General features: G+C 29.7%; 1 protein-coding gene across 2 annotated transcripts in view; it reads left to right on the plus strand.

Annotated features, from left to right (window-relative positions):
- The window catches only part of LOC100208992 (adhesion G-protein coupled receptor G6), a 104,409-nt gene that overhangs the window by 17,316 nt on the left and 67,718 nt on the right, over positions 1–19,375 (plus strand). For both annotated transcript variants that reach the window (XM_065812288.1, XM_065812289.1), the window contains exon 2: positions 10,846–11,187. In XM_065812288.1, the coding sequence (XP_065668360.1) occupies positions 10,846–11,187 (342 nt within the window). The remainder of the gene's footprint in view (positions 1–10,845; positions 11,188–19,375) is intronic.

Consider the following 19,375-nt stretch of genomic DNA (forward strand, 5'->3'; position numbering starts at 1 on the left):
GCTAAAACATCGCTTTCAGAAAGACCATACAGCTTTGGAGGTAGGCCCGAATTATCTTTACAAGCAGAGCTATTTGAAAGAATAGAAAGAATTTCAGATTGTTTCTCCCTTGAAGTTGGTAGTGCTTTTAAAACTTTTTTCAATGCTTTTCCTGTTTGTTTTCCTTGTTTCTTTTTAAAGGGCGACTTTTTAAAACTCTTAATTTTGCTTTAGCAGCATAAGCTGCTTTTTTATTCGGATCGGCTTTTAATTTTTCTCGATATCTCTTAGATCTAACTCTGGACATTTCTTTCTTTTTATCAGCATTCCGAGAAAAATAATTAGCTTGGTATTCTGCATAAAGTTTTTTTTTTTACTTCTAATTTTGATTCCATTTCTTAAAAATTTACAACTTTATAAGAAAATGTTAACATAAATCCAAAAGTTTACTAATATTTACTAATAGCCCTTCACAATACTAAAATGCAAAAATTTATTCGAATTTGAAAAATTTGAAAACCCACAACGAAATCTGAACTTTTGGATGATATTTTAACTTCCTTACCGCGCTATTTTATATAACGCTAATTATCCCGTCGATGGGTTCAATGTGAACCCATCGACGGGATAATATCCCGTCGATGGGTTCATATATAGTAGACGGGATAATAAATAGTTATAGTTTAAAAGCTGTTGCTTTTAAACTATAACTATATGCTATCCCGTCGATGGGTTCAATGTGAACCCATCGACGGGATAACATATAGTTATAGTTTAAAAGCAACAGCTTTTAAACTATAACTATATGTTAATACAATGCTTTCTAAAAAAACCTTGCCATAAAGCATAATTTCATGCGATAATTAAACTTTTTTAGTTTTTAGTTCAGTGACGCAACGTAATTTTTGCAGATGTGTATGTGACAAAAAAACACTTGAATTATTTTTAAAGAGTAAAAGTTTTTTTACTCAAGACATATATGTAATCTCAAAGATTCTTTCTAAACAAAAATATGGATACGTTTTGTTTAAAATATTGCAATAACTCGCCCTCAAATTTTACTCACTTTTTCGAATCATAAAAAGAACAAACAGTTGCTAACATTCATCAAATTTATCTACTCGGTTCAAACATTTTCTACTCAAAATTTATTTTAACAATAATTTTAAGGTGTTTAAACTATAATTAAAGAAATAAAACCTTTTGAAAAAAGATATTTTTAAACACGAAATTTATCTCTTCAATCGTGGAAATAACCATATATATATATATATATACAGATATGTTTGTATATATATATATATATATATATATATATATATATATATATATATATATATATATATATATAAAGGTATGTTCCATGAAATCATTAAATTGTTTGATTGTTTACTACAATACAGTATTTTAAAGATGAAAAAAAAAATCAAAATTGAACAATTTGACAAAAAGTTAAAATGTTTCAACAAAGTGGGCATGGTACGTTTTTAAAACGCTTTTTGGACGTTTTAACTAGCTTAAACCTAATTAAAACGTCCAATGAACATTTAAAAAACGTATTTGGCCCACTGGGAAGTACCAAAATTTTGATATACTGATTTGTTGAAAAATATGTGGCCAAAATAATATTTTTTTCACTATAATTATTACAAATTTGTCAATTCTTATCTAAATGCCTATAACAGGGCATAAAAAGATAAATGCTAAAGTGGGCTAAAAATTTATATTGATCTTTTGCCACCGAGAATATCCTTGGGGCAAGAGAAAGCACCAAACTAACATTTTAATTCGTCAATAAATGCAAATTCCATTCATAAACAAGTGCTTTTTTTACTGAAATTGTTAATTTTTATATACAAGAAGTTGATATGATTTGCCGGCAAATATGAGAGCTTAAACTTGGGATTATAGTGGGTGTAAGGTGTTGGTTTAAAGCACCTTAAAATTACTTAATTTTTATTTTTATTAAAAATAGTAAAATACAAAAAAAACATTTTACCACTTTACACTAGCAGCCTATACATTAACTCAGAGAAAGAAGCGCGTGCCAACCTGCCCCCTCCAACCTAAAAAAAAATTTGCCATTTAATAAAATCTAAAAGTAATATTTTATAATAAGATATTTTGAACTAAAACAATTATTAATTGCGTCTTGTCTTGGTAAATGAATAAAATTTTAAACTCTATCAATGAAAATAAATAATAATCATTTTTAGACACAACACAATAGACACGACGAGAGCGTAAGCCAGAGCTGTCTATCGAAAAGGTTGCAAGTCAAGTCACTTGAAGTACTTTTTTTTCAAGTTGAACAACTTGCAGTACTTTTTTGCTAGTCACACCGTTTGCGGTACCTAATTTATGCACATATTTACAAAACTTTGTTTATACATAATTAATAATATTTAAATCCCATTAGTAAAATTATTACAAATATTGAGTCGGAGGTTGACATAGTTAAAAAAAACTTTTTACTAGTATTAGGACCTTTTTAAAACTTGTTGAGTCTTATTGAAACGTGAAGAACTTATCTAAATATAAAAATATTTTTGCCTTTTCCTGTTATATCTATTAAAACACCATTTGTATCTCAGGAATGTCTTTTATCAAACTTTTTATTTACTATGAAAATTGTTCTACCCTAGTTAGCAATTCAAAGATGTTTTTCTCTAAAGTTTTATTTTAAAAAGGTTTTTTTTTTGAAAATTCTAAAGAGTTGCCAAAAATGATGCTCTAAAGTTGATTTTTGTTGTATTTTGTTATTTATTGTTGTTTATTTTTGTGCTATTTTATTGTTTATTGTCTATTTTATTTCAGCATAATCCTATGGAACTGTGTCAATAGGTTCATTTCATAGATTTTGTACCTTTTCATATCTTGTGCCTCGTTAACTTTTGCGTTTCGCTGTACGGAAGTAGATTTTTAAGATCTGTTTTTCTTTTTTTATTTGGTCAACATTTCATTACTCCCCTCCATTCAAAATTAAAAAGGAAAAAAACATTCCTTATTTTCTTTTTTTTAAGTAATTAAGTTTATCCAAAAAAGTAACATCGTTGACGTCAACTTTTCTTGACTCCCCTTCCCCCTCCGTCCTTGTCAACAATAATAACAACTTTTAAACCTCTTCCCCTATTTTGTTGAAATAATAAATAAAAACCCCTCTGCGTTATAGATGATTTTTATTTGGAATAGGTTTATTTTATGTTTTAAGAGTATGATGGCGGTTAACAGGTATCTTAAATAGACTCCAGCTTTATGATTTAAGCAAAAAAAAAAAAAAAAAACTAACATGTTTCAAATATCAAGTTTAATAAACTAATGTTAAATAACCGGATTCATGATTTGACTCAATTAATTAAGGCAACTATGCAAATGCATAGGGGAGATGGGGGCGCATTGATCGCCGTAGCAGTGTTTTGAAAATTGCGCAGAACCTGAAAGAGATGTAAAAACTTACTAACTACGAAACACATGTAGAATTATCTGGCTTTTGGAATATATAAATATTTTGATTTAAAAAAATGATAAACATGAATAATTTTAACTTTTAAACAACCCTCTCAAAAGATCAATGTACCCCAAACTATGGGGTACTATGATCTCCGACTTGGGGCACATTGATCTTATATGCGTAATATTATCTAAACGTTTAACACTTCTATAACTAAATCTTGTAAATAATTTAGTCAAAGGGTAATATTGTATAACATATAATACATCTAAATTTTTTAATTATTTTTTAAATATAGCAGTTAAACCCACTAGTCTAATTTTTAATTAAAAAATGTATAAATCACAGCAGGTATAAGGTACCCGCTTTATATACGTTTAAAACTTTACAACAACTTGAAATTTATAAGAACTGAAATATAAAGACTAAAATAAGAATACAACTTTTAAGTTTACAAAACTTGTTAAAAGTACAATATTTTGATTAAGAATATTTCATCATTTGTGAAAGTCAAGTTGTGAAGCAGCTTTTGGTTTACATTGTTTTTTATTCCTAAGCAAGTAATTCTTAGTTTCTTTCTTATCTTTTGTGGAGACTTTTTGTTGATTTTTGGTTTGCTTCAAAATTTTCTTTTCTTTTGACAAACGAATTTCATTTCTGACAGGAGTATCAATCAAGATCCTTGTTTTTAACTGCCTACTTTTAACATTTTTTTTTCTGGCAGATGCTTTTGGGTAAAGTTTTAAAACCTCAGGTGAGATTATAGAAGCAACACTTGTTGACACTTTGTTTAAAATACTTGTTTCAATATTTACTATAGTTATTTCAGACTCTATATGATTAACATGTGCTGGTATCATTTCAGATTTCATGTTGTTGACAGGAGTGATAGTAACTGTATCTGGAGCAGCTCTATCTGTAACTGATGATGGTAAATATTCGTCATCTTTGAAAATTTCAGAATTGAATGGCTCAATGCCAGCTACTCTAAATCCTGTCTGTATATTAGATGGTGAGAAAGCTTTTGTATACGGTTCTCGAACTATTGAAACAATATCATAAATGGTCATCGGTCTTGGGTTTGAAACCATCCAATTATCACATGCAGAATTGTAAAACCTTTTCAATGGTCCAAAAACAGTTCTATTTAATGGCTGCAATTTATGGCTGCAATGGGGAGGAAAACTTATCATTGTAATTCCGTGTTGAATTGCAAGCTCCAAGCCTTTAACAGAAATATGACTTTCATGACTGTCGAGAAGTAACAAAACTGGAGATTCCTGAGAACAGTTTGAATATTTAACAAAATGTTTAATCCATTCTATGAAAATTTCTGAGTTCATCCAACCAGAAGGATTTGCAAATCCCACACATCCAGGAGGTCCTTCCTTAATCATGTAATCATGAAACTTTACCCTAGGAAAAATAAATAATGGAGGAATGGAATTTCCAATAGCATTAGAGGCACAACATGCAGTTACCAATGTTCCTCGTTCTGCAGATGTGATTCTTCCAACTTGTTTGCTTCCTCTACCAGCTAAAACCTTTACCGGCTTTTGAACGGTTGTTAAACCAGTTTCATCAACATTATATATACAGTTAGGATTATATTTATATCGATTTCTTACCGTTTTAAGATTTAAAAAAAAATTCTCTTACAGTGTGTTTGTTAAAAGCTGTTGATCGAGCGAAGCTCGTTGCTTCAGGTGTTCGTAGAGACAACTCTGGTTGTCTTTTCATGCAGTCATTTTTTGATGCAATTAGTAAATAACTTGATAAATTTTTTTCATCTTCTGCTGTGAAAACTTGTCTATTGTTGTAGTTAGGCTTGAAAGCTTCATTTGGATTAAACCTCTTTTTACAACAATATCTTTTTAAAGTCATTCTATCTATGTTAAACTGACATGCTACAACATTCAGTTGTGTTCCTTCTAAAACTTTATTAACAGCTACTTTCATTGTTTCACTTGGTATAGCAACTTTATTTGTTTTTTTAATTCTATTTCTAACCATTTTAAGATCTGTAAAAAAATATATCAATAAAAACATATGTTTTTAATAAATGCTAATATTTAACATAATAATATTATGTTAAATATTTTTTAATTATTATGTTAAATATTATTCTTTTGATATTATAAAATAATAGCATTATTATTACTAGCTTATAACATAAGTAGATTTAAAAAATGAAATGCTAAAAGCTATTGTTTGTTTATATATAGTTTTTTTTTTAATTATAAATACAATTCCATTCGTTTAACTGTATTGCTTATAAACAAAAACATGGGGCACTTCGTCTTCTATGGGGCACTTTGATCCTCCGATCAATGGGCCCCGCATAGTCAAAGATCAATGTACCCCAATAGGTATAGGTAACATATTGATAGCAATATCTACTGTATAAATTGCAGCCAAATAAAAATTATATATTATATTATACACCTAACACTTACAAATTTAAAATAAAATTGTTGTTAACCCATACGGACATCTAAATAAAAATATATTTGAATTATAGTACGATTTAAAAAAATCACTTTTTATGACGAAAAACAATATTTTCTTTATTTTTTTTGACGCTGATAACCTTATGAAAAAATATTACGAATAATCAATTAGGGAAGCATAATGGTTAATTAAATTGCAACCTCACTTCTAGTAAGGCAAAAATGAACGAGTAAAAGCCAAAAGATCATACTGCCCCGGCGATCAATGCGCCCCTATCTCCCCTACTTCGAAAAACCTCTTCATAAAATTTATAGAATGGGGTGCAGCTTGAAATTCAGGCACTGTTTCAAAAGCTACTTGGAAAACAAAAATCAAAACATGAAAACAGAGTGAAAGAAATGTACTCCAGGATGGAAGTATGAGTCCTAAGTTAATTAACTCTTTCACGAGGTAAATTACCTTGTAAAAATACATTTAATTTTGGATCATCATATTACATTAGGCAAACATATAGGCTTAGTCTTGAAAAAAATTTTACTCAAGTTTGGAAGGACATCATATGCTGCTCGTGATCTACAATCAGAGGCGTACCGTGGGGGAGGGTGGCGTAGGAAATGTCTAGCCCCATACAAAATTTATTAATAGGTAAAATTTATCTTGGTCGGCAAAAAAATTTTCTAAGCCTTAGTCAACAAAAAACAGATACGTCACCCCCTTTACGATCTAGGGCCAGTGTTGTCTATGATCTGATCTTCAAAAATTAGGCTAAAGTGGCCCACACGAAAATATGCTATTTATATTTTAAATATTTTTACAAAATATTTTTAAGGAGGAGAGCGCAGCGCTACTGGGTTGTCCATAAAGTACGCCAAAAGTTTAGAAATTTGACCCCCTTCCCCTGTTGCCATAAGTCTTGACTACTATCTCTCCTAAAATGCTTTTACAAAGTACCCCCACCCCTTTTTAGTTTAAAAAAAATTTAATCTAAAAAAACTGTATAAATTAAAATATATATTTTAAATTAGAGCGTGCGTCTTTTGAAGTTGATCATATCCCGTAATCCATTACTTTATTGAATGCTTGATCCCTCCTCTCCCTAATCTGCCTTAGATACTTTATACAACCCCTTGCTTTCGACACCGTATCCATCTTTAAAGGCGTATATGTCTTCATATATATATATATATATATATATATATATATATATATATATATATATATATATATATATATATATATATATATATATAAGGAATATACAGGATTGGAAATTTAGAACTCCGGCCGAATACATATATATATATATATATATATATATATATATATATATATATATATATATATATATATATATATATACACACACATTTCATTAATTTGATTCCTGTTTCATTTAAATCTAATCTGTTGTTTTTATTTGTTTCTTATGATTTTATTTATTGAAAGTTTTAAACTGCATAATATTTATATGAAAAATTATTTCTTTTTCAAATTTGTTTTCTATTTTTTATTTACGTTAAAATTGAAATATTTACTGTATTAGGCATTCTATACTTTTTAATTATTTAAAATTTAAGTAACATTTAAAATGAAACTATTCTCAGAGGTAGATAATATTTTTGATAAAAAAAGAGCTAGTTTGATGCCCAAAACTGGAAAGCAACTCTTTTTGCCCCACAATATTCCTAAACTTCTATAAATCTTAAATAAAACTTACATAATTGAGTACTACAAATAAAATTACACTGTGTTTGTTTAGATAATACCTGTGGTAGATTATTCCAGTGGTCTAAATTATTCCAGTTCTTGCGTAAAACTCAAAACGAGGATGCGTTTTTAAATTATAGCTGTTGGTTTTTCCGTATTTTGTTGACACAAAAAAATTAAAATGCAAGACCGGAATTTTTTTTTATTACTTGACCGACTGCCTGCCCAAACCAAACTCTCAGTTGGTTTAGCAGCACTTCCTTGCGAGTCAGGCTATAAGATAGTCGATGTAGCAGCACTCCATTGCGAGTCAGGCTATTTGTAAGTCGATGCAGCAGCACTCCGTTGCGAGTCAGGCTATAAGATAGCCAATGAAGCAACACTCCGCGCATGATTTACAGTAGAAAAAATAGAAATAAAAACATTGGAATAATCTACTATAGTCGTAGATTATTCCATCCGCCTGAAATATTCCGTCCCAATGCGTAAAAATCAAAACATAACTATTTTCGGACTCAGAAGGGACATTTCTAACAGCTATAATTTAAAAACGCATCCTCGTTTTGAGTTTTACGCAAGAACTGGAGTAATTCAGACCACTGGAAAGATCAAAAAAAAAAAAAAAAAAAAAAAAAAATTAAATGAATTTGGATTATTACGATTTTTTTTTTGTTTACATTTTTGTTGTTATTTTAAAAACAAAACAACAAGGCTTCTGAAAGAAGATCATAATGATCTTATCATTAGAACCTTTTAAAAGTTTTTTTACATCAACACATAAACAAGTTAAAAAAATTTCAATAAATCGTGATATTTACTAAATATTTAAACCAAACCACTAATGTTATAAATAATAAAAAAGTTGGACCTTATTGTCAGATCTAAAACACAAATATATAAATACCATATATAAATATATATAAAAAGTAAATACAGCAAGACTGTAATCTTTTTATGATAGGAAAGAACAGTCTTACAATTAAAACAACAGTCTTACAATTAAAAACAAAAAGTCTTACAAAAAAAACAACAGTCTTACAATTAAAAAGACAAATATATGGTTGTTATAAAAAAAGATTAAATATATCATCAATACACAGAACAAAATTTTTAAGTTTACTTTTAAAAATTTTATTCTATATATTTCTAAATATTATTCCAAAGATATGGTGCTCAAAAAGAAGTCGTAGAGCAGTAGTGAATCAGAAGCTAAATGCCACCTCTGGGCAAGTTTTATAATATCGGTAATTAAGGAGGTGCGAACTTCCTAAATGCTCTTCCGCGGTGCTTTGTGGTAAGAACGTAAGGTCTTCTTTGGGGCGCCTAAAAAAAATTTATGCAAAATTATGTTATGCAAAATTTGTTATGTTTTGTTCTGCAAATGGGTTTATAAACAAAATTTTTATTTCTAATTAAAATTGTTAATTGGGTTTAGAGAAAAAAAGTCTTTAAAATTAGGTAAAGTTAAATTATTTTTCCACATGTAAATAAGCATAAAATTTTATAAACATTGACCTCGTAAATATTAGTTTTTTCTTCTCCATAAATAATGGTTTGGAATGATGAAAACGATACACAAAATTAATTAATCGGAACGCATGCTTCTGTCGGCGATAGAGGCATTGTAGCTTACTTTTTTAGGCGCTTCCCCGAGCTATGTTGACATAAATGCTGTAAATAAATGAGTAATAAAGTTGGGTTAAGGCTTTTTTTGTTTAAACGGTTTCTTTATATAATTAATAATTATGTAAAAGAGCTGAAACTTTGACATTTTGTTCTTCATTGTACAAATTTCATGTTGAAACTGCTGGTAAATTTTGAGTAATCATTTCACAAAAATTTTCTTATTTGTAGTTTTTAATTGGGCGATCAAGGCAAAAAATTTAAAGTAAGAAAAAATAATTTTAATGATATATTTTTTGTCTAAAGAATTAAATTTTACTATAGTTCCAATGAATTTTTTAAATATTTCTTGGCGAAAAAAACTTTGCATTTTTTACCTAGGTTTACCTTTAGTTCTTCATTGCCCTGTAGGACAACGATTTTTTTACACAGTCAGTGTCACATGCCTTAAAAAAAAGATAAAAAAATAAATTCCGGCCTAAAATATTGTAGTTCCGGCCGAAACCGGAATGACCTAAAAGTCACAAATTCCTGCTGGATCTCCGGTACATTCCTTATATATATAAGGGTGCATTAAAAAACATAATTATTTAAATTTTTTAATTTTATTTTAGGTACCCCGAAAAGTCCTAACGGTCTTGTCACAGAGCACCGCGGAAGTGCATTTAACCAGGAAGTTTACGCCTCCTTCCTTACCGTGACGCGAAAATTTGTCCAGAGCTCGTTTCGAACCTGGATCTCCTGCTTATAAAGCAGGCGCTCTAACCACTGCGTCACGGCCGCACTAAATTGCCTTGTAATAGCTCTAAATATATCCTATATAATAAAATATCACTGAATTAACAAAAAATTTCGAAATTAAAATATTTTTAGAGTTGCCACTAGTCCCTTGAACATTTCAGGGCCCTTAATATTCTGGGAAAAAAAAATTCTTCATTTTATGAAGAATTTTTTTTATGATATTTGTTTTATGTAAAAATTATTATTTTGAATTTCATCGCATAATAACTATGGTTTTTTAACTAAAAATAAAAAAAGTGCATTTTTACAGGCTTTTGATAATATTTTTTTTTTTAAAGTTTTTTCATAAAAAAATTATTATTTTCAAACTTTTTATAAAATTTCATTTCTTTTGAGTACCAGGTTGATCTACTTTTGAAGAATTTTTTCCCAGAATATTAGGGGCCCTAAAATGGAATTACGGTTACCTTCTTATTTGCTTAATTATAGTTGGCAATAAAGTATTTAGATTTTACAAAGCAATCTAGCTGTGTATGCAATAAACAGAATTTTCGATTATGTTTATTTTGTCAATTGACCTTGTATTGTATTTTTTATCTAAATAAAACAAATAATAAGCTTTTAATCATAATAATTATAGCTATTTTAGTGCATTAGCTTAACAATTAAAGAATTAATTTGTTAAAATCGAGGCAAGGTCTGGTTACTTAAAAGTCATTAACTTTAAAACTCTATATTCTCAAGTGCAAAGAAATAATTTTCTACTTAATTCAGCTATTTACGCAATTATTTTTAGTTTACTTTTAATATGTTATAATACAAGAATGTTATTTTCTTAATATCAAATTTTTTTGTTGAATTTCTTTCACATAGATATATTTTATTTTTTTCAGACTTGTCATTCTCTCAAATTATAAATTCATCTGTAGAGATAGAGGCAGGTTCAATATTGAAACTTCCTAGTTGTCGTTTTACAGCATTGATAATAGATTATTTTATAACAAAAGATGATATATTTTGGCTCAAAAATGGTGTCGAAAGAATATATCCAGGTAATGATTCTGTCCTGACAGATGACAGTTTTACATCTGTAAATGGAACTGAAAGATACATATTTCCTTCTTTGGAAATTAAGACTGTTTTATCTGATGGTGGGACCTACCAATGTGGAGTTCAAATTGCAAAACTTATGAAAAAACCAGTATATTCAGATAAATTTGAAGTCAAAATAAAAGGTAAATACTTGCTCTTAAAGTTTATAAAATTTTTTTAAAGTAATTGTATTTGTTCAATAATGGTTGTTTTTGTTTAAAATATTAAAAAAGTAAAAAAAATAATAACTTTACTGGTTCGAAAATTTTAGTTTTTATTTAAAATTCTTTTCTGAATCTTTATCTCTGCTTTTGTTAACACACTGGTTGACTTATAGCCATACCTAAAAGTATAATTTCAGCACCTCAAATATATTAAATATAACCTAAAAATATAATTTGGTTAAAGCACTGTAAAACAAACAGTTTAGATTGCGATTAACAGACAACTTAAAAGATTGCAAATTATATGAATCAGGATAACAAGATGAAGGGAGTATATTCAAAAGAACTGGTGTTTAAGGAAAAAAACTAGGAGAATAAGAATTTTTGGAACACTTAGGAACAGTCAGAGTAAAAGAATGATATTTAATTAAATGACGAGTAACCCAAGAGTATATTTTAGTAGATGTCACAAGAGATGCGAGCTCTTTAGAGCAGCAACCATTATAGTATTTATAGAGAAGAGAAAGAGAAGTAAAATTACCACAATGTTAAAATTGTTGGAGGTTTGCTGCAAGAACAGGTCCAACTATATTTACAATGCGTTTTTGCACCTTGTCCAAAAGAGAAAGAGCATCATTGGAAGATCCACCCCAGATATGGCAACAGTATTCTATACAAGGACAGATTTGAGATTTATAGAGATAAAGAATAAAACTCGTAGTAAGAAAGTGGCAAGTCTGATAAAGAGATGCAACCATGTTGCAATAGATTTAATATATGATTTCCAAGAAATATCGGAAGCAAGAGTTAATCCTAGAAGACGAAAGATAGTTGACTCTTTGAGTACATTAACATTCATAAATATAGGAAGATCTAGATTGTTGCGATAGCGGTTAGTTAAAAAAAGTTGAGTTTTATCTGAGTTAAAGTTCATTGTAAGCTCCATGCTGTCGCAGAAGTGAGATCCTTTTCAAGCCCCAAGGTCCTCTCCAAGCAATCAGAGGGTCGGCTTCAGTGAACAATGCCACTTTAGATGTGAGAATTTCAGGGAGATCGTTAATATAAATTAAAAAATTATAGGGCCAAGGATAGAACCTTGAGGAACCCCTGAATTTATAGGAAATGAAGTATAATGCTGTCCATCGAGGACGACTTCTATACTACGATTGGTATGGAAGGATTCAATAGGCTTAAAGATCAGTGTGTTAGGCCAAAAAAAAATTCATACAGTATTTTTACGAAATTGGGATTTTAGGTGTGGCCTTAAAAAATATAAAAATAAAAATAAAAAATATATTAGTTATTGCATTCTGACATTTAAAAAAGTAGATAAACATGACATTTTTTAGACAAATAAATTTTAATCAAAATAAATTTTGGCTAGGTTATATTCATAGCAGGAGTATTTTTCTATTTTATAAATGTTTCATTAAAAATATTCAACTTGTTTTATTCTGAGCAATCTACTTAAGTTTTCATTTTTAAATCGCTTCTCTCCTTTGTTTGATATAGTAGAGGGAAAACAAGAACAAAGTAAACCGTATTTTCAAACGTTCGAGGCGTGATAAACAACGCTCGTTTAGCTTATAACGAGCGTATAAAATAACGCTCGTCCAATAGTTCAAGATTATTTTTTTATTTTCATAAGATATTTAAAAAAGATTTTTTATTAAAGATATTCTGTTATCAAACAACTGATATAAAATATAAAAAACACAACGTCGTTCTCTTTTGCACTAACGTAATGAATGAGCAGTTTAAAGTCGTTAATCGCCACTAATTTCAATAATGGAATGTGCACGTGGAAACACAATGTGAATACAAAAATGTGCAAATAAAATAAGAATAGAAAATTAGAAAACCATTATAAGAAAACTAAAACTGCGGAGTATTTTTAATCTTGTGAAAATATCAAGTAAAATTTATTTGATTTATTGTTTGTAATATTCCACACATCGTTTATAATAAAAATAAATATTAATAATAGAGTAATTTTTAAAATTAGTTTTTGTTCATTGTATAGATTTTTTATTAACTATTATTTATTTTAACTCAAATTTAAAATGATTCTGTTGTTTAGAATGTTTGCAATTAAGGACATTCGAAAAGAAAACTAAGTAATGATGTCAATATTTATTAAATGAAAAGCTATAATTTTTATTTATTATTATTTCAAATTATTCTTGTGTTATATTTTTAAGATAAAAAAACGTAATTTAAAAAAGAAATTTTAGAAAAAAATTAAATAATTAATTTGAATAAAAAATATCAAGAAATATAAAAACCATTAACCGTTAATTAAGTTTACAGAGTAACATTTTAAAATACATATATCAAAACAACGAAGCAAAACTAAGTCACTAAATTATACTTCAATACTAAATCAATAAGAAGTTGTGTTTTTGTTTGATATTATTTTTTTATAACATAAATAGTTAAAAATAAAATCGCGATCTGACAATATACAAGAAGTATAAAAATCTCTTTCGTTGAAGTAGTTTCATAAGTGTGATACTAATTCAAACATTTTTTGACGAAAAAACTATGTAACAAATAAAAAAAGATATAAAAAAGAAAAAGCTTTTTATGAGTATCGCCTTTAGCAATTTTCATAATCGCGCTCGCCGACGTTATCTCGAGCGCACATAATCACACCCGATGAAAACATATTCTAATTTTACGAGGCGATATAACACGCTTGACGATTTTCTTCATCACAAGCCCTGCAATATGTTCAGCTTTTACGAAGGAGATATAAAAAAAATTATTTTTACAAGTTTGGCGCTGTATGTTCCTCCATAAAAGCCAGTCATCTGGCAACCCTTATTATATGGAAAGTTTTTGAATATTTAAGTTTTTAAATACTTTAGAATTTTAAAACTAAAAATTTAAAAATACTTAAATAAAATTTTGAAACTTTTTTACATAGATATTGGTATTTTTGTTTATCTAATTTTATATTATAGTTTTTATCATTAAATAAATTTAAAAGTTAAAAAACTTATTTAAATCGATAGTTTTTAAATTAGAAAGTTTTATAAAGCTCGATAACTTTTAATTCAGAAACTTGGTTGGCTCGCTGATTTACATTGAATAGAATGTTTGTCAAAAGAACTTTTGTTGCAATATGCTAATTTAGCAAATTTAATTTAAATAAGTAACAAAGGCATTTAAGGAGTGAGATTCTTTTACCACACGAGGACAGGAACTAAATATAATCGGCACATTTAAATATCTGGTATACTAGGTATTTAGATAAAAAAATATATTTAAATACAAAAATTAATTTTTTTTTAATTTACAAAAACAAAGTTCACATAAATTTTGAATTTATAAATTTAAAAAAAAATTAATTTTTGTATTTATAAACATTGGTTAATTATTAATAAAATTAATATAGTTTTTAATCTTATTTTATGTTTTATCTAAATATAACATTTTATATTTTTTACTTTTTTAAAATGTTAAAAAAGTCTCCAAAAGTCTCTGGAACCTAATTTTTGAGATGAAATATGAGATTTTGTGTACTGAGAATAGTGGGTTTTGGCAGTAAACAAAATCTTTTTACATTGGTTCTAGCAATACTAAACAGACATTTGTTTTTTGAAGGATTGTTTTGGCAATAGATTTTTTTTTTAACATCTTCGCTTCCAACAAGGCTGCAAGCAACCACTGTTAGATTTGGAAATTACTGGAAGAGAAAAGATAAAGATTGTAGAGCTAGATAACGATTGACAGACGACTTGAAGGATTGCAAATTATATGAATCAGGAAAATAAGATGAAGGAAGCGAATTCCAAAGAACTGATGTTCGAGGAAAAAAACTAGACAAATAAGAGTTTTTAGAGCAATTAGGAACAGTCACAGTAAAAGGATGTGACTTAATTGAATGACGAGTAACACGAGAATGAATTTTAGTATATGGCACAAGAGACGCTAGCTCTTTAGAGCAGTGTCCATTAAAGTATTTGTAGAAAAGAGAAAGAGAAGCAACATTACAATGATGTGATAATGGTTGGAGGTTGGCTGCAAGAGCAGGTCCAACTATGTTTACAATGTGTTTTTGCACCTTGAAAAACAAGAAGTTACAAAAGAGGCATATTTGTCAGCAGGAAAGCGAAAGATTTCTACCCAAGAGCCATCACAATGAAAATCACGGATAGTGTCCCGGTCAGCTTTAAGGTAGTTTGTAAGAGGTACAATGATAGAGAGATTCTAATGATAAAGAAGAATGAGATAATAGCTTTAGAGAAATCAAGCTGTGATCAGAAGCACTTAATGGTGCATGTGGAGAAACTGAGCACTGATAAGGATTAGAAACAAGACATAAGTCAAGTAGAGAAGGTAGATGATTCGGATTGTCTGAAAAGCAAGTTGGAAAGTTGGCTATTTGTGTAAGGATTTGAGAAAGGCAAAAGTTGTGGGCCTTAATGCCTGACACTAGAACTATGCCATTCAGTGTGTAGAGCATTAAAGTCACCAACAACAACAATATTGGCCGATGGATAAAGAGAGAGAGCTTGGTAAATTTGATCAGAAATAACATTGAAAAGAGTGCAGTCTTGAGATGAAGGAGAGCAATATAGAACAAAGAGAAAGGTGATGGAGTTAAAAAGTGTCAAACAAAAGCAAATAAAGGAATCTGTGGATTCAAACCTAGTTTCTTGATAAATAGGTGAATTCTTTCGAATGTAAATGCTAAGGTCAAGCATGTGACTATTGTAGTCTTTATGAATTAAAGGAAGATAACCATCAACACTATGATCACAAGATGAAACAGCTGAATTTAAATTAATTTTACTAAGTGCAAGCAGGTCTTTTGAACTTTGCTAGAGATAAGACTCAACAGAAGAAAGGTTACTTCAAAAACCACAAATATACAACTGGCCTAAAACCACAAATATACAGCTGGCCTAAAAACCATCAAACTGAGTTTTAGAGCTGTGCTCTCATTAGGAGATAATAGAATGAGTCGCCTTGTCATAAAAAACAGAAACACAAGTAAAACCTAAGCAATTAGTCAAGAAGATCCAGCATTCAACATCCTAAACTGGAAACAATGGATATATGGAAATAGAATGAAAACTGGAAACAATAATTACATCTAAGCCAGCCTAATAGATGATCCACTCCTGCCCAGGGCAGTGGGTATGTCAAGTCAGAGTTGGCTTCTCTTAGTCTTTGCCTAAAATAAGGTATCCTACGAGGTAGCAGGATATGTTACAGGTTGGTACTGGGTTACATGTTACCAGTAGCAGGGTAACCTGACCTGACATAAAACTTGAGAAAAATAAAAAAAACTTAATAAAACTAAAAGTTATTGTAATTGTTAATTTTTATTATTATCAAAGAGAAACAAAATTTATATATATAAACATTTAATTTAACATTGAAAAGACTAGTCTGATTTTAACATCATAATTTTGTTAGTTTCTATGATATTACACAAGTCTTTCCAGGAAGCATGTGTGCTCATACACGTTGTTTTTCTAAAACATGATATATGACCTTGTTTGTCTAAAACATGATGTATGTGCTTCCTGGAAAGTTTATATATAGTTTCATAAAAACTCTCATCTTTAATGATGTTTTCATTCGATTACGGCACCCAACAGTTTAAATTCCACAAAGTGAAAAAATACTTTCCACAAACGCCTGTGATGCTGGGGCGGACAACAAATCTTCAACCAACACGGCAATCTTTATTTGCTTTTGTTTTGTTTCCAAAAGAGCAAGTCGTTTCCTGGCAGGGCATCATTACGCCTTATGTCTGCCAAATATCTTGACAATTGACCTGAAATAGTAAGATTATCTTGGTTATTACTAATTCCTTTATTTGAAAGGATTTTTTTTGAAAATTATTTTAAGCACTTCATGGCAGCAGATTCACATTCAGACCCATTTGACTCGACAGCTGCTTGTAATTATGGCTCATCTCCACAAATACTTGTTATATACATCTTTACTGCATGGAGTAAGGTGCCCATTTCTGACATAAGAATAAAAACAACAATGGTTGGATCTAACAAGCATGCAGCAGATGGTGAATAACCGTACCCGATTCAGGAGAACTAATTTAAACCTTCGATTTAGATCTCCAAGAAGATTCGCTATCAAAGTCTTATTCATAGGATATTCTTGCAGATGGCATTCCAAGTTGAGTAACCATGAGCGAGATCTCGTCTCGTTTTTGTTTCTCGTGAGAAATGGGACTTCTCGTGAGAAACGAGAAATAGAAAATTCTTGCGAAAAGTAGAACGAGACTTAAAAATTATATTATTTTCCAAATTAAAAATTGTTATAATTTACAAAATGCTTAATAATTTGTTTTTTTAATTAATTAATATTTTGACTCCGTGATTTTAATAAATCTAATTAAAAATTTAATTTGTTTTTGACAAAAACAAATTAAATTTTTAATTTGATTTTTTAATTAGATTTTTTTTAAAAATCTAATTAAAAAATTTTAATTAGATTTTAAATATTTTTAATTAGATTTTAAATACAAAAACTTTTTGTATAAATTGGTGCAGTTTCGACTTAATTTCATTAGTTTACCAGTGGAATTCAACTTGACACATATTGTTTATATTGAAAAGAAATATTCTTGCCTCATTTCAACAATCAAAAATGTCACCAAGAAAAAACAAAATCTGGAGATATTTTCAAAAAACAAGTGACGGTGCTGAATGTAAGGCGTGCAAAAAGTCTTTGAAAACAAAAGATGGAAACACAAGCGGACTTCATCGTCACCTCGAAAAAAAACACAGCCAAGATTGCGTTGAGTATTCTGAAAAAACTGACAACTCTCTTCTTCCTCCTCCTAAGAAGAAACAACAAACCTTGGTCGAAATGCTTGAAACAAAGTCCAAATATGACTAAGACAATTCCATTCAAAAACAGTTTGACTCTGCAATGCTGGATTACTTTTGCACTGATCTGGCCTCCTTTTCAGCAGTCGAAGGAAGAGGTTTCAAGAAATTGTTTGACATTGCAAACCCTAAACTGAGCCTTCATCACAGAACAACATATTTAAGAAAGCTTTCAATTCGGTCAAGAGAAGTTCAAGCTGTAATGAAGAGTATAATAACGGAGATTACGCCAAATCTAAAAAGTACTGCATTTACTTCTGACCTTTGGACTTCTAGAGCTCAGGACAGCTACATCTCTTGGACTTTTCATGCTATTGACGAAAATTGGAGACTACATCACTGGACACCCCATGTCCAACAGTTCCCAGACAGACACACAGTATCTTAATGCTGGATTCTCCCTTGAAGAACTAAATTTGCCTGCTGATTTGCCAATGTACTGTGTGAACGACCAGGCAAGAAACATGAAACTTGCAGTCAAATTGTCAAATGCCTTGACCAATACTTGTACAACAACCATATTTTGCAATGTGCAGTTCGAGACTCATTTGGAATGACTGCTGGAATGGATGATGCGTTGCAAACATGCAAAGATTTGGCTTCTTTAACTCACCAGTCATCAGTTGCAGCTGAGTTGCTTGAATCAGAATCAGACGCTCAAAGAATCAATTGGAACACAAGATGGAATTGTGAACTGGATTGCATGGCTTCTGTCCTACATCTAAAGAGTGCAATTATCAGCTTATGTGCAAATGAAGATATTTTTTCTTCAAAGACCATCAGTGCATCACAGTGGAAATCAATCGAGAGAGCAGTAGAAATTTTGGCACCACTTAAAGAAGCTACAGAAACGTGGTCGGCTGAGTCTATTCCAACAATTAACACTGTCGCCGATTCTCTTTATTTAATACATGACAAAATTGATCAATTTATTGAGACGGATGGAAAAAATGGCTACGGTGTCTTGTATGCAAAAAACTTGAAAAGCTGCATTGACAAAAGATTTCCTCTTTGTCACACTGGAAACTTATTGAGTGCTGAGGCAAACTACTTAAATCCTGCTTTAAAGGGACTTCACTTGAAGCTCTTCAAAAAATTTCAAACAACAAAAGAATGGTTAGCCTCACAGGTTAAGGATAATGTTGAGTGCCAACCTGTTGCCAGAGTCCTTTCAGCAGATTTGTCCCCTAACTCAAAACTGAAGCGCAAGTTAAACGTCAGATTTGAAACACAAGAGCCAACATGTGAACTGAATCCTATTTTGAGCGAAATGTGCCAGTATGAATATCTCCCTG

The sequence above is a fragment of the Hydra vulgaris genome, chromosome 12, assembly GCF_038396675.1.
Source record: "Hydra vulgaris chromosome 12, alternate assembly HydraT2T_AEP".
In the NCBI taxonomy this organism is placed as follows: domain Eukaryota; kingdom Metazoa; phylum Cnidaria; class Hydrozoa; order Anthoathecata; family Hydridae; genus Hydra; species Hydra vulgaris.